We start from the raw sequence: 16,124 nt of genomic DNA on the forward strand, positions 1-16,124 counted from the left end.
GGAAAAATAGCTGACTTTCACTATTTTCTAATACAGATTGAGCATGCCTTTTCTGAAATGCTGGGGATCAGAAGTATTTGGGATTCTGTGGGATTTTGGAGTAGCTATATTTACATATACATGCATAATGAGAGATCTTGGATATGGGACCCAAGCCTAAACCCAAAATTCATTCATTTTTCATATACACCTTATGCACACAGTCCGATAGTAGTTTTACACAATATTTTAATACTTTGTGCAGGAAATCAAGTTTATGTACATTGAACCAGAAACCAAACATGTTACTATTTCAGGCACCCATGTAGACAATTTTGGATTTTGGATAAGGAATACTGTACTCATGGACCCTCTTTTTGTGACAAAATTGACACATTCAGTATCCACATTTCTGTCAAATTAATCTTGTTGAGCTTGTATACAACTAATAATTGTGGGTTGACAGTATCAAAGAATAAGAGTTGAATTGCAAGATGGGCACATGGAGCCCAATCTAGTTCATCCCTACATACATTTCTCTAACTCAGGTGTGTAAACTACAGGTGTTGTTGAACTGAAGTTCTCAGGATTCCTCACCATTGGCCATTGGGGACTGCAGTTCAACAACAGCTGGATGGCAGCACAGTTCCAAACTACTCTACCTGGGTGAGAAATCTTGCAAACAAGCAGCTGCTATGAACATAATCCTCTAGCTCAGTGGTTCTCAACCTGGGATCCCCATTCAGTTTACCAGCTGTTGAGATTTCTGAGTTGAAGGCCAAAACCATCTGGAGGCCCCAGGTTGAGAACCACTGCTCTAGCTTGATCCACTAATTATTGTATTTTTCCTTATAAAAGACCATGTGATTTTCAATCTAGTTTATCCTTGAGTAGGTATTTTTGAGATTGCAGTGATGACAAAATTGTGAAAAGGGAAAGTAAGAACATTTTGATGCATGAGTGGAAGAAGCATATGAAGTAAAGTGGTGTCCTTCTGCAGACCTCTCCAACTATTTTTGGAGTTCTGAATCAGGGATAGTGAATTTGTTGTCTGTAGATTCAACCCTATTTATGAAAGGTTCACATTGAGTTCAGAGAAGCTTTTGACAAGGACTCCCCAGTGAAGCCTTATACTCTTAGAGATCGATAGAAAGAACAAGTTTGCGATTTAGAAAGAAGGGGACCCATACTATTGTCCCCTCTGATCATAAATAAGAGCAACAAATCCCTTTGTCTACCAATAGAAGTGATGAGTGGGAAGAAAATCAGGTGTGCATTGAACTGATGCTTCCAGGAGTTGATTCAGTCCTAAGGATTTCAGTCCTAAGATTTAGCCAGATACTAGAAGTCCTGGCTATTCATGTGAGGAACAGTGTGAAGGAGCATAGTTGTTTGCTTCTATATGCATGCACAAATACGTAACCAAGAAGCCAGCAATGTATGCAATCATCAAGACTGAAATGTTTGGTTGATATGACATTATAGATATTTGATCACCAAGAGTTTTGAAATCATAATCTATAAAATATTCATAAAACTTTGAATATTTATGACCAGATGATAATTTTTAAAATCCCATTTCACTATTTTTCCAACAACAACAACTTTATTCTTATATCCTGCCCTATCTCCCCTAAGGGACTTGGGATGGCTTACAAGGGGACCAAGCCCTAAATACAACAATGATACATAGCATAAAATTACATTCCAAAGTTAATACATAAAATATATAAAAACATTGAACATCATAATTCAATCCTCCCCCTGCTATGTAAGTTGTACTCCATCAGTGCATCTGGGGAAGTGGATAGTTAATACATAAAAGTTAGCCTTAGGCCCCTTCCACACAGCTGAATAAAATCCCATATTATCTGCTTTGAACTGGAATATACGGTAGTGTGGACTCAGATAACCCAGTTCAAAGCACATATTGTGGGATTTTCTGACTTGATATTCTGGGTTATATAACTGAGTGGAAGGGTCCTTAAAGTTTCCACAAGTCCCTTTCCCCCACTTTCTTTCCCTGCTTTTTATCATAGTTAATTACCAACATGAATTGATATTTTGAAAAGTAAGAATGTTCCCATCTCATGAACCAAATGAGATGTTTGGGGTCCTGACAAATGAGTTGGGTGGACAAGCCCTTAAGGCAAAACAGTGCAAGGCAAACCCAGCAGCAACCTCCTTCCTACTGATGTCCAAGTCATTAATGACCAGGCTCCATGAAACCCCGGCAGAATACAACTTTCAGAGCCAACCTCCCCGAATGTTAACAACAATTTCCCCTTTCCTTCATCGAGCAGCAAACTGCCAGGAAGAAATAGTTTAATTGGCTGGGCCTACGGCAGGGGGTCATGTTCCAAAGAACAAGTTGCTCAGAAATCGGAAGAAGAGTGGTCCTGTATGCTCTGCACTCTCATAATCAAGCCTTCTGTCAAAATCTGTGATGCGTGTTTGACTCCAAGGCCTGAAGGTAAGCAATGACAGGGTGTGTATATCTGCCTGTATGCCATTGTAACATATCACAACTAAGCAGGTGGTCTAGAACTATTCTTGAACACAACATACAAATAATATGCATGGTGTGTGTATGTGTTCAAGACTGGAAATAAAAGTAGTTTTCAGGCCATCTGCATAGTTGATAGACCATTTACAGCATACATTATATAGGTTAAGAATGATCCTAAATATTGTGTGTTCCTCTGGACTAAATACTGCTTGCTGTAAAGTTTCAACCTGAAACCAGTACTGATGGTTTGTATGTTTGTATATTTTAACTGGTGTTTACAGCTACAGTAGAGTCTCGTTTATCCAACATAAACGGACTGGCAGAACGTCAGATAAGCGAAAATGTTGGATAATAAGGAGGGATTAAGGAACAGCCTATTAAATGTCAAATTATGTTATGATTTTACAAATTAAGCACCAAAAACTGCATGTTTTATAACAAATCGACAGAAAAAGCAGTCCAATACGCAGTAATGTTATGTAGTAATTACTGTATTTACGAATTTAGTACCAAAATATCGCAATGTATTGAAAACATTTACTACAAAAAACATTGACTACTCAAAGGCAGACTGCATTGGATAATACAGAAAATTGGATAAGTGAGGGTTGGATAAGCGAGACTTTACTGTATTTCATATTTTCTGGGACACAATATTTATCTGCCAGATATTTCTTAATGTGATATTGACTGCTACAGGCTTTAGTCTGATGGTTCTCAACCTTCCTAATGCCACGACCCCTTAATACAGTTCCTCATGTTGTGGTGACCCCCCAGCCATAAAAATATTTTCATTGCTACTTCATAACTGTCATTTTGCTACTGTTGTGAATTGTTATGTAAATACCTGATTTATTTTCATTTACTGGACCAAATTTGGCACAAATACCCAATACGCCCAAATTTGAATATTGGTGGGGGTTGGGGCGGATGATTTTGTCATTTGGGAGTTGTAGTTGTTGGGATTTATAGTTCACCTAAAATCGCAGAGCATTCGGAACTCCACCAACAGTGGAATTGAACCAAACTTGGCATACAGAACTCCCATGACCAACAGGAAATACTGGAAGGGTTTGGTGAGCAATTACCTTGAGTTTGGGAGTTGTAGTTCACCTATATCAGGAGAGCACTGTGGACTCAAACAATAATAGATCTGGACCAAATTTGGCACAAATACTCAATATGCCAAAATTTGAACAGTGGTGGACTTTGGGGAAAATAGAGCTTGACATTTGGGAATTGTAGTTGCTGGCGTTTATAGTTCACTTACAATCAAAGAGCCCCTTGAACCCCACCAACAATCGAATTAGGCCAAACGTCCTACACAGAACCCCCACGACCAACAGAAAATACTGGAGGAATTTGGGAGCAATTGACAGTGATTTAGGGGAGATGTAGTTCACCTACCTCCGGAGAGCACTGTGAACCAAAACGACTATGAATGTGGAGCAAATTTGACACAAATACCTGATATGCTGAAATTTGAATACTGGTGGGGTTGGGGACCGACTTGATTTTGCCATTTGGAAGTTGTAGTTGCTGGGATTTATAGTTCACCTACAATCAATACTGTTCTTTGATTACCCCCTTTGAACCCCCTCTTGTGATCCCCATGAGGGGTCCCAACCCCCAGGTTAAGAAATGCTGCTTTAGTCAAACATTGCTGCACTTGTAGCACCATCAGTGAATATGGCAGGTCACTGCCTTAGCAACTTATAAGATACAACTGTATAAGTCGAGGATAGAGAGACTTAATCTACACAGCCATGTAATGCAGTTCAATGCAGTTAAACTGTATTCTGAAACTGAATGACAGTGTAGATGGGGCCCCAGTCCCTCTTTCTTTTATCTGGGGCAAGGGGTTTTTTTTTGTTTGTTTTTTGGAGGAAATCAAAATGAGGATTGGTTACGAAATGACCCTTGAGCAGATGTATGTGTTCTTAGAATCTGAATTATAAACCCAGTAGCCTGTTGTCTGAGGGAACAACTGCTTGTGCAATAATGGCATGTTCCTTTTGTAACTCAAATATATACTTTCACAGCTGTTAGCCCATCCTATGCCTTATGAATTATTCAATTGAACCTTTGTACTTTTTGCAGATTTCAGCAACTTCATGAATTGTCAGACCAAATGTTTCATACACAAAAATGGAATATATAAGGAGTAAAAAAAAAATCATTTATAGCTGGAAGGGACAAATGCTACCCTTCATTCTGTTGGTATTTCAAAGACAGCGGAAGTCTCTGTGCCTGGGAAGTGTTTGAAATGCTTGAGTAAAAATTGTGATTTTAACTATATGCTGAGATCTGTAAAACCAAACTTTTCAGGAATATTTACAGAACCTGGTAACTGGTTGCCATAAACTTCATTCTCTCAGTAAAACAGGACTTTTCATTTCTTCACCAGGAATGCTTAGATTCAAATAGATTATTTTTTTTTTGCAATTATACTTCTGCCTTCTTCTTTTTTTCCTTTCTGTTCTTTTGTTATTCATATCGGTGTACTTTCTGCAGGGCTGCTCCTTATACTTCGAACAGCTTCCCTTCTGTAGCCTACAAAGCAGTTCTCCTTGAGGTTGTATTAATCTCACCTCTTCTGCTTATCCAATCTCACTGACCCCACCGCCCATTGTAGTAAGTAGTCTGTGGTTTGCCTTCTCCTCACAGGACCCCGGGGGGGGGGATCACAAGGGGAGTGTCAGAGGGGTCGCCAATCACCATCTGAAAACACATATTTCTGTTGGTCTTAGGAACCCTTTTTTAGCAAAGAAGGCTGAAGATCTCTCTGCCCGTCCTTATCTTCCTATTTGTAAACAGGCGGCAAATTCTGCACTCTTTGATTGTAGGTGAACTATAAATCCCAGCAACTACAACTCCCAAATGACAAAATCATTACCCCGCGCCCAACCCCACCAGTATTCAAATTTGGGCGTATCAGGTATTTGTGCCAAATTTGGTCCAGTTAATGAAAATACATTCTGCACATCAGCTACAAAGTGGAGTCTTAGACTCCACTTTGTAGCCCCACTTCTTAAGGTTAACTCTGCATCTCATGGTGTCAGAGCGCAGTCTGTTCAACGCCTTCCAAGTCGCCCAATCTTCTGTGTGCCCAGCGGGGAATTTAGCATCTGGTATCAGTCACTGATTGTGGTTCTAGGTTTTAACCTGCCACTTTTGGACTCTCGTTTGCTGAGGTGTTCCTGCAAGTATCTCTGTAGATCTGTGGTTCTCAACCTTCCTAATGCCAGGACCTCTTAATACAGTTCCTCATGTTGTAGTGACCCCAAACCATAAAATTATTTTCATTGCTACTTCATAACTGTAATTTTGCTACTGTTATGAATTGTAATGTAAATAGCTGATGTGCAGAATGTATTTTCATTAACTGGACCAAATTTGGCACAAATACCCAATATGCCCAAATTTGAATACTGGTGGGGTTGTGCAGGGGGTAATGATTTTGTCATTTGGGAGTTATAGTTGCTGGGATTTATAGTTCACCTACAATCAAAGAGTGCAGAATTTGCAGCCTGTTTACAAAAAGGAAGATAAGGACAGGCAGAGAGATCTTCAGCCTTCTCTGCTAAAAAGGGGTTCCTAAGACCAACAGAAATATGTGTTTTGAGATGGTGTTTGGTGACCCCTCTGACACTCCCCTTGTGACCCCCCCCCAGGGGTCCTGACCCCCAGGTTGAGAGATGCTACTATAGATCTTAGGAAGCTCTACAATATTTCTTGATTTAAGGTGTTGGCTTGCTGGCTGATATCCGAACAGAGGATGGGCTGGGGATATCAATGCCTTGGTCCTGTGCGCATATAGTATGGCTACTTCCCACAACATCTATTGCAGGAGGCTTGTTTGCACTTGTGTTTTTAATGGCAGATCCTTTAAGGATCTTGAAGACTGACAAATTCTGCCCCGATGTGTTTAGCTGACAGTATAATACTTCCCATAAAAGATGTATATCAAGACTGGAGAAAATATCACTCTGGGCCTATATGTGGCCTTTCAAGTCTGTCTTCATAGTTGTTAAACCTTCTAGACTCTTATTTGATTGCACTTTTTCTTGCCCAAAAAGAAAAAAAGTACCTTATCTTTCTTGGAAACCACCAAGAACAGCACAATTGATCTTTTAAAAGGGCATAGCATTGCTCGTACTGTTTAATTTTTTCTTTAAAGAACTAGAAATATACTTCTGGCAATATATGCAGTCTCCAGATTTTTTCCAATGGAAAAATTGATCCTCAAACCCACTGCCGTTCTTTGTCTCTTATAAGTAATGATGAAATCACTCAATCTAAGTAATTTCTGCAGGGAAAGGAGGCTTCCACAGTGTGAAAGTCTGAATGAGTTGGAAAATTTATACTGACCTACACTAGAAATTGGGGTCAGAAGTTTTGGCTGCAGACTACATCGGCAGTCAGTGTGTGATTCTGTTGTCTGCCAAAGTTGCTCTTGGCTGATTGTCTTCCGCTAAAATGCCAACCCCAGGAACTTAAAGATTTAGTCTGTTCAGAAAGTCAGATTTGCCAATTAACTTCTCTCCTGGAATTTATGCACCCAGCTGGTTACCTAAAAGTTGAAGCAGACCTTGTACAACAAAGGCAGAATAGCTTAGGACTTAAGAACAAAACCATGATAATGCTCTTTCTCTACATCTTTCATTCCAGTTGTGAAGCTTTCAAACTATTATCAAAGTCCAATGTCTTGTATCTGAAGACGTCTTTAAAATATGCTTAAATAAAGCAACTTTATCCTCCAAATCTTCATTTTAAAACATAGAATCCTTTAAAAAAAACTGTTGGGTGGAAAATTATTTTCTCTCCAAGCATATAATTAATACACTTTTGTCCTTATTCTTGCTAATCTTTGTCTTAATTCATTTATCAATTAATGCTTTTGAGATTAAGCTTCAGCTGGAAAAAAAAATCACATATCCCAAAGATTAATGTATATTTTCCACTCATTCTGAGCATGTTACCAATTTGTATGAACATCAGTGCCTTGCTATGGTGCTCACCCAAGACCTGTTGAACTGGTTGGATGTATCTTTTGATTCAAATGGGGATGGGCATTGACACACAGCTCTCAGTTGACTAAATGTGTGAAGCTTATACTTGGGCAGAAAACCAGGTTCCCAACAACTATGTCTTGCCACCCTCCTCCCTCCCTCAGTTTCCAGCTTCTCTATGCTGTGTAGGGAGGTCCATAAAAACAGTTTATTTGTGCTCATTTCAAGATTGGTAAAACCTTAAGAGCAATCCATGTTTTGCTTTTCCACATGCAGCATTCTAAATATATTCAAGGGACCATGAACAGAACAGATTTTTCTGTTTGGAATAGATTAGCTCAGGGGGGATTTGGATCAGAGATTGATTTATGTCAACCTGTTTCTCTACTCTAGGAATGGATCATAGGTTGCATTAAGTCCCATGGAACCTGGGGAGACCACAACCCAATTATCACTGGCTGTGTTCCTAACCCCACTCTCTGAATGAAAAATAATTCATAGCACTCTACCAAGCTGTTGGTGAAATAAGGCATTTTGCTATTTTTGGAGCCATTCACTCATTTTAAGCCTCTAAAGCAGTGGTTCCCAATCTGTGGTCCCCTAGAACTAAAACATGGTCCACGGCCTCACCGTTACTATACCATTGCAGTGAGAGTGACCGGTCTCGTGAAACCCTCTTGTGGTGCCAAAGCAATGGGGATGTCGGGAGGGGAGAGGCTGACTACCCAGGAAAGGCGTGACAACAAGCCTCCTGATTGCTGCTTCTCCTCCCTCCCCCTGAGCAGAGCCATTCCATGTGGCGCCTGGAAGCAAAGGCACATTGGTGTCTTTGTTTTTAGGCATATTTCTGGGATTATTTGGGGTGCTGATTCAGAAAATTGCATTGGCTAGACCACATCAGCTCTAGATTATTAAATATGGTTTTCTGTGGCGAGTAGATGGCGACTACTGGATGTCTTATTCTGTATCAGAAACTAGAGCTGATGTGGTCTATCCAATGCAATTTTCTGAATCAGCACACCAAATAACCAAACCGAATCTAAAGTTGACCAAAAACTGATTCATAACCCTTTTGATACTAATGTTGGAAAATGATTCCTGGTCAAAGTGGTCTCTGGTCAAACCAGATGAACATATTGCAAAATGAATAAAAGTGACCTTCCCCCATTGCCCCAAAATGTGAGGAAGCTTCCCCCCTAAAAATTTTTTGGGGAGCTACATTTAGCCTAAGGGTCATATTTACCCACTCCTACTCTACCCTCGCCGTTACCTTCCCGCCGGAGCGGTACCTATTGATCTACTCACATTAGCATGTTTTCGAACTGCTAGGTTGGCAGAAGCTGGAGCTAACAGCGGGCGCTCACTCCGCTCCCTGGGTTTGAACCTGGGACCTTTCAGTCTGCAAGTTCATCAGCTCAGTGCTTTAACACACTGAGCCACCCTAATGGTGCTCCATGCAGTCATGCCGGCCACATGACCTTGGAGGTGTCTACGGACAACGCCAGCTCTTCAGCTTAGAAATGGAGATGAGCACCAGCCCCCAGAGTCAGACATGACTGGACATAATAATAATAATAATAATAATAATAATAATAATAATAATAATAATAATAACAACAACAACAACAACAACAACTACAACTTTATTTTTATACCCCGCCTCTATCTCCCCAAAGGGGACTCAGGGCGGCTTACATGGGGCCAAGCCCGAATAAAAACAATAGCAATATAAAACACAACAATAGACAAAGAACATGCACTTAACGTCAGAAGAAACCTTTACCTTTTTACTCTACCCTCATTGCACCCTAATTCTTGATGATAATTTTTTGGAAAGGGTTTGTGTTTCTATTGCTACATCAGATTTAGTACCTCTAATATCTGTGATTATAGTAATACTTAGTGTACTATGAAGATATTACACTGGCCAATGCACAGTTTGGTGCCTCAAATGTTAGACATGTTTCTGAGTATATTTGACTTGATGATCCCAAAAATGGCACCAGTTTCCCCCATGGGCTCTAGTTTTTGAGATACATAACATATACCAGTCTTCACCTGCTCACCCATAGAAAACCATGATAACCATAACTAAGAAATTGGAGTTGATGCAGTCTATCCAATGTAATTTTCTGAATCAGTGCCCCAAATAACCTCATGAACAGGCCTAAAACCCAAGACACCAAGAATTCAATTTTTTTCCTGGGCTGTGTTATTAAAGTGTAATTGTAACTGGGCAACACGCATCGAGAGGACGCAAAGAAGATGCTAACCAGACTGTCTTCTGTTTCTTACATCTATTTTAAGTTCCCAGATGGCAAAATAATGAAGATTTATCAGGCTTTAACAGCGATTTAGTCAAGTATCCATGTAACAACTTTGAAAAACCAAGAACGGAAATAAAGATCAACAGGAAAACTGCCTTTGGGATAACAACTCTGGTACTGACAGATTTTGCAAGCATATCTACTCAACCAAGACCTAATGGAAGTGAAAATCTAACTTCAGATGGAAGCTGTCTGCGTGGTTCTTCGCAAAATGATTATAACACTACCTTCCACTTTGGAGTAAATAAACCAGGAACGTTTCCCTATCAAGATAAATCTTTAACGCCGGCACAGAAGAAACAGAGGACTGATTACTCACCTTCATCTGTTGGACCTATCAGTGAGAATTTAACAACCAGGTTTGTTATTTCCAGATCTAACAAGGCTCCTGTGATATATATTTTATTGAGCACAAATTCAAAACTAGAAATGGATAGGCTATAAGGTGCTTATAAAAAAACAACATTTGTTCCTAGCTATTGAAGTGATCAGTATAAAAATAAATTTTATCAAATTGATATGGTGTGTATACTCATACTGTACCAAGTCATGAAACAACTTCAGCTTCTGCTGCATCCGTATGCACTATTGTGTGCCTGTGGCTCAACTTACAAGATCAGACTAAATTGACAATTTGCCAGCAAAGGTTAGTAACTATAAGCTAGTTGGCTAAAGTGTTATGAGGATCACCTTTCATTCCACTTTGTCCCTCTGGAGGAACACATACAAACTCAACTCACTCAACATGCTTAGTTTTCCATGCATTAATTAAAACATGGCTTGCAACAAGCCTTTATCCATTAATAGATAGCCTCTTTTGAACGTTGAATTCCTTTAACACCACCCTCGTGCAGTTGTCTCCAGGATCTTTTGTGGTCCTTTCAAAGCAGTTAAGTTGTACAAAGGTGTTCTCTTTTTACAAGAAGAACTAAGGCTCAAAAAGAGGGCAGTTTTTTGTCATGACCTGCCTCTCAACTTTGCAAAAGAGAGGACACCTATTGTGAGTTGGATGGCAGTCACCAGCCACTTAGCTTCCCCTATTTATAATCTTTGAAGGTATGAAAAGGCTCCCAGGAGCTCAGTCTCTAGAAAGATGTCCACTTTGTTCATCTAAAATATGGTGCACAAAACTGAAACACAGGTATGTTCCGTATGGATTCTGTGTGGAGTTGCAAACTCTGGAATAAAATTTGGGAAGAGCAGCGACTAATGTGACTTCAGCTGTTGTACCAAAAGCTACGAAGACTTTGTATTGCTTTAAAAATGAACTAATGTTGTTGCGTCAAGTTCTGTGAGCCAGAGCCCTATATTTCAAATGTATGGTGTGTGTGTGTGCATGTGTGCACACTTTGAATACAAAGAAAACTAGGAGGTGAGTGAAAGTGAGTCAAAAATATAAGAACTATGCACAATAGCAAATGCATCACAAGAATGTACAAATAAATAAGACACTTAGTATGGATGATTTGATTCACTCCTGGTACTCACAGATGATGAATAGGTACAGCAAAACTGACTGCATAAACAAACACCTCAGTAGAGACCATTCTTTTCAGTCTTTAGAAATGAACTCCCAGAATTCACTGGATTAGAGTTTCATGATGCCACGCTGGATCGTGCTTTCCAGCTTAGTAGCTTTGCATAGTTAATTTCCTTTTCAAAAGGCTGTGTTGATTTGTTTAACTATTGTGGCCTCCAGGTCATCTGCAGAATGTCTGGGAAGATTACAGCATTCATCCACTGATTTCACTGTGTTATCATTTTTAATGCCTGGTACATTTATTATCTTGAAAAGTCTGACCTGACCTGATTTGGCCTATGCAAATGGCAGAAGGATGACATTGCCCGGTAGCAGAAATCATGCTAGAAAATACGCAGATCAACCAGTTGGTGGTACAACTAATAGCGAGAAAGGGGGAAGAGGGAGGTAGTTGCCAAAGTCACTTGTGAAATACATTCCTTATTCAAATAGCATAGAAATATAAAAGAGCAGTTGTAAAAAGTCACTATAATGTACACTGTTTCAGAACAGTCCCATGGAAGGGTAGTATTTGTAGTATGTCACAAAGTGTGGCATATGAGCAAGAGACCTATAAGCTTTTATGGGGGACAATCAGACCTGTACACATGCAGTGTCTGTCATTCAGTTTGCTCCCTAAAAATCCCAAAAGGAGACAAGGGATGCCATAGCACTTTGATGTTAATGAGCACTGGAGTGATGCTATTGCTCTGTTTCTTGGACTTGTATCATACTTGCCAAAAAAGAATGGCTGCTACTAAATCAAAGTAACAGAAAGTAATTTTATTCCAGACACCTTTCTACAAAGGAAAGAGAAAGTTACTTTCCTGGTGATGCTAATAGAAAAAATGAAGTTTCCCTGCCAGCTTCATAAAATGCACTTCTCTGCTTTGCCAGTGAGACTTCCTCTTTGCTGGAATATGACTGGGATAATTAAAGTAGCTTTGATTAAAGACCATGGAAAAAGGTCTCTGAAACAGACAAGTAGGTAGAGATCCCCATGGCCTGGTCTAAGATGCTCATCATTGCTCCGGGAAGGGGAAAATATAATTGGAGGGAACTGGACTTCTCGTACCTATAGCTGCTGCCAATACAAGATGTCTCTTAAGCTCCATGAAAGCATAGGATTTTTGCTCACAATGCTGGAAAAATACAGGCTAGAAAATGCCGTTTGGGGAACTTTAAATTTATTGTGTGCACTTCATGCCAATTGTCTGGATATTTAGCACTGAATCCTTCATTTTTGTTTTAAGGGGGGGAAATGTAAGGTAGCCTTTTTTACAAGGGGAAGGTGCATTATTGGAGGGAAAGACTTTGTGGCTTGGAAGAAGGTGGAGGGGCAATCCTGAAAGTGAAGCTGGTGGTTTTCTGGTAACTAATCTCTTTAACTTTATACAAGGTGTATTTTGTAACCTGTCATTACAGAACACCTCCAGATAATATGACAGATGGCTCTTGTCCATTAAGCGCTGCCAGTCCCCGCTGCAATAAGCACAGCCGCTTCTGTGTTCTCCGCGTCGTGAGGAAGGATGGAGAAAACAAGGGCAGGCAATTTTATGCCTGCCCTTTACCTAAAGAAGCCCGGTGCGACTATTTTGAAGTACGTAAAATTATAGTACACTTTGCCAGCACCTGGAAAAGTACAAATCCATGATTGCCCGTAGATTTTACTAATTCTTTCATTGTTAACATAATGGAGAATATATTACTGTGATGCCGACTTTGTTTAAAGAGGCACTCAGAACAGGATGAATTAGTAACCACTATGAAATGATTTTCTGCATGAGCCATACTGAGCCATGGAATTTTAATTCATGGTTTGCCGTAATTTACTTTCTTTTATTTACTACAATGTAGAAAATGAATTGCTGACTTAGTGACACTCCTTGTCTCCATGGTCAGTAATGTAGTCCCTCTCCAACCATACACAACTGCAACCCCTGCCACTTAGCTGACGAGCTACAAGATGACGCAGTGAGTTGTAGGGATGTTTTTTTTCTCACTTATCCACATTTAGCTATTCATCCAAGCATCCAGGACATAGCTAGGGAACGCCATATGTTTTGAACAACAATCCTTTATTTTGGACCATGCTGTCTGGGGCTCCTGGCATTTGAACTCTCAAACATCTGGATAGCCAAAGGTCACCTTTGATCTATGGAATTCCAACGGATTAGTTCCCTGGAGTTCTGTGTAGAAGAAAGGCCAGAATGAACCCTAACTGCCCCCTTCACAAGAGACATCAATTTCTCTGTTCTCATTTACACATAGGAGAAGGTTCTCTTCCTATTTACCCATTCTTCGTCTTTATCCCATACTGCAATAATGAGTTGCTGTGGTTTTACAGATATCTGCGGTTCTACAGATATTTTGGATCTCTACTATCATAGTCCTCAACTATTGGTCAGAGGTGAAGAGTACTGTAGACGATGGCTGAGTCTACAAGCATCCAATAATCTAGGGTAAACTGTTCTGGAGCTGTCCCGGTGTAGCTCAGGATCATTCCTGGGGCTCTTTTGGTATCCAGATTTCCAGCACAGTGGAGAATGAAGTTGCCACTGCTATTTTACCAGCCAGAAGTTCCATGACAAAGGCTTACTGGAGACTTCACTTCTACTTATTACATGGCTGGGAGCCCTCTTGTGGTTTCATCAGAAGTGACATCATCAGTATGTCTCTGTAATAGAGTTGCTTCTGGACAGCCACAGCTATTGATCTGTTGGACACTGGATCAGACAAGAACCAGCTAGGTCAAGCTTCTTCATCTCCCAAAAACTATGGTGACTTCTGCACTTCCTAGAAACTTCCCATTGCCCCATAATAAATCCCATTGCCCCTTGCATCAGATTAATGACTGGATGTGGTGCTTTTACTACTAATCTAGACGTACCCCACAGCAGTTGCAAGGTGAATCCACTTTATTTGGTCTAGTATGACATGAAAAAAAAACCTCTGAAAGTCCACAGTTGCTTTTGCTATAAGATTCTGTTCCATTTAATAGCTAAAGTTAGTTTCGCTTTCCCAATCTGGAGGTCAAATTATAGAAAAACTTGGCAATCACTGCCTTCTTGCTGGAGGTCTGTCATGCATATGGTTTCTGCAAAAAGAAAGGTAGCAGCTCAACAACTTCCTTGAAAAATTCCTTCCATAAGACAGAACTTGTGCAGAAGGGGAGCAGAAAGCCACAGCCTTAGTGTGTCTGAAAGTTCTGAAAATAACTTTTGACTGTAACTATAGAGTCTTGTGACACTGTTAAGGAGTCCAGTTCCTGCCATTATGTTTAATCTTTGCATGGAGATAACTTCCGAAAAGAACTGAAGTGCCTTTCACATGTTGCCAAGTTTGGGCTGGAGCGTACAATGCTAGGAACAGGAACTATTTTCTGGCCTTTTTGTTTTCTGTTAGCTCACTCTTGACAATGGTCTCTGCTGTGCAGTGTGGTAACTAATGTACCAGTATTGTTTTGACCTTCAGATTCTAAAAGGGAAGGCACATGAGAGCTTGGGGAAGTGTGATCAATTACACTAGGGCCATGGGCTATCAGAACTTTACTTGGACAAATTAGACCTGTGTTGCTTCAGATAAAACTGTCCTCTTACAAAGTCAAACCAATGGAGTTCAGGAAAGTGCTTAGCCTGGTTATTATTGGTTGCCACCTACCTGACAGAATTAAAGGAGAGTTTCTTGTCACCAATCTAACAGAGAAACTTGGCTACAACATCTAGTGTTAAATGAAAATGCTTTCTCCTCACAGTGGGCAGACCTGCATTTTCCCTTCTGCAATCATGGGAAGCGCTGCATTATGAGGACAGTGTTGAAGATTGGTCCTAATAACGGAAAGAATTTCTTTGTGTGTCCTCTGGGGAAGGATAAGCAGTGTGACTTCTTTCAATGGGCAGAAAATGGTCCAGCGATGAAGATTATCCCAGGATGCTGAGCTGTTCCTCTCCAATACACCACCTGACATTAATCTGCTCATACTGTGTGTGCTATGCTGCTCTTCTCTGGGAGATGTTTTAAGAGGGTTATGATCAAGTGGCATTTTGTGACTGCAAATCCATCTAGATGATGTATTTGAAGATTCCTTCTTTTGTCCCTCCTTTTAAACTATTTCTGCTGTTTTGTAATGTATTATCTAACACCGGAACATCTCAGGTGGCAGCATTAGTGGACCTAAATAAGCATTAGCAAAATATCTTTTTGTCGGCCTTAGTTGTTAACCTTGACCCAAATCTTTAGGAATAATAGAACTGCGTGTCTTGGTTGTTTCTCACCATGTATCTGCAATCTGTCAGTAAATATAGAAGTCTATCCATGTCATTTGCCCTTCAACACCTTTTTGTGTTCTCGCTTATGCTTTCCATAAAAGTTTTATCGCAATGCATTTAAGATGAATGGATTTTAATACATTTTGTAATCAGTTATGAAAGATTAATACATGCAATAAAATGTTTCAAACAATGATGAGGCTTTGTTTGTTCTTAAGGATAGCTCTGCATGAGCTCACTGTGAAAGCAAAAGAAAATTATTTATATGTGGGAACATACCAAGTGTTATTGTTTTTGATGGATCTGTAGGTGACCTTGTTGTGATAGTTGTTGCTTAGTTTTGACTTGATCTTGTTTTATTTCAGAGTGGAACCTGTAGTAAGAAATGTACATTTAGAAACAAATCAGATGACTTAATTTTAATGAAATTTAATTCATCCTATGTAGAATTAAGTATAGAGAACCTTTTGCTTTCAGTGCAGGCAGATAAACTTAAATTTTTATGGTTTT

The 16,124-nt window shown here is 39.8% G+C and overlaps 1 protein-coding gene across 2 annotated transcripts in view; it reads left to right on the top strand.

Moving 5' to 3' along the window:
* The window catches only part of neil3 (nei like DNA glycosylase 3), a 36,557-nt gene extending 20,747 nt beyond the window's left edge, over positions 1-15,810 (top strand). For both annotated transcript variants that reach the window (XM_062981396.1, XM_062981395.1), the window contains exons 7-10: positions 2,283-2,452; positions 9,808-10,186; positions 12,772-12,946; positions 15,101-15,810. In XM_062981396.1, coding sequence (XP_062837466.1) covers positions 2,283-2,452; positions 9,808-10,186; positions 12,772-12,946; positions 15,101-15,283 — 907 coding nt within the window. In that variant the 3' untranslated portion in view covers positions 15,284-15,810. The remainder of the gene's footprint in view (positions 1-2,282; positions 2,453-9,807; positions 10,187-12,771; positions 12,947-15,100) is intronic.
* The last annotated feature ends 314 nt before the right edge of the window (positions 15,811-16,124 follow it).

Source organism: Anolis carolinensis, chromosome 5 (genome assembly GCF_035594765.1).
Source record: "Anolis carolinensis isolate JA03-04 chromosome 5, rAnoCar3.1.pri, whole genome shotgun sequence".
Lineage (NCBI taxonomy): Eukaryota > Metazoa > Chordata > Lepidosauria > Squamata > Dactyloidae > Anolis > Anolis carolinensis.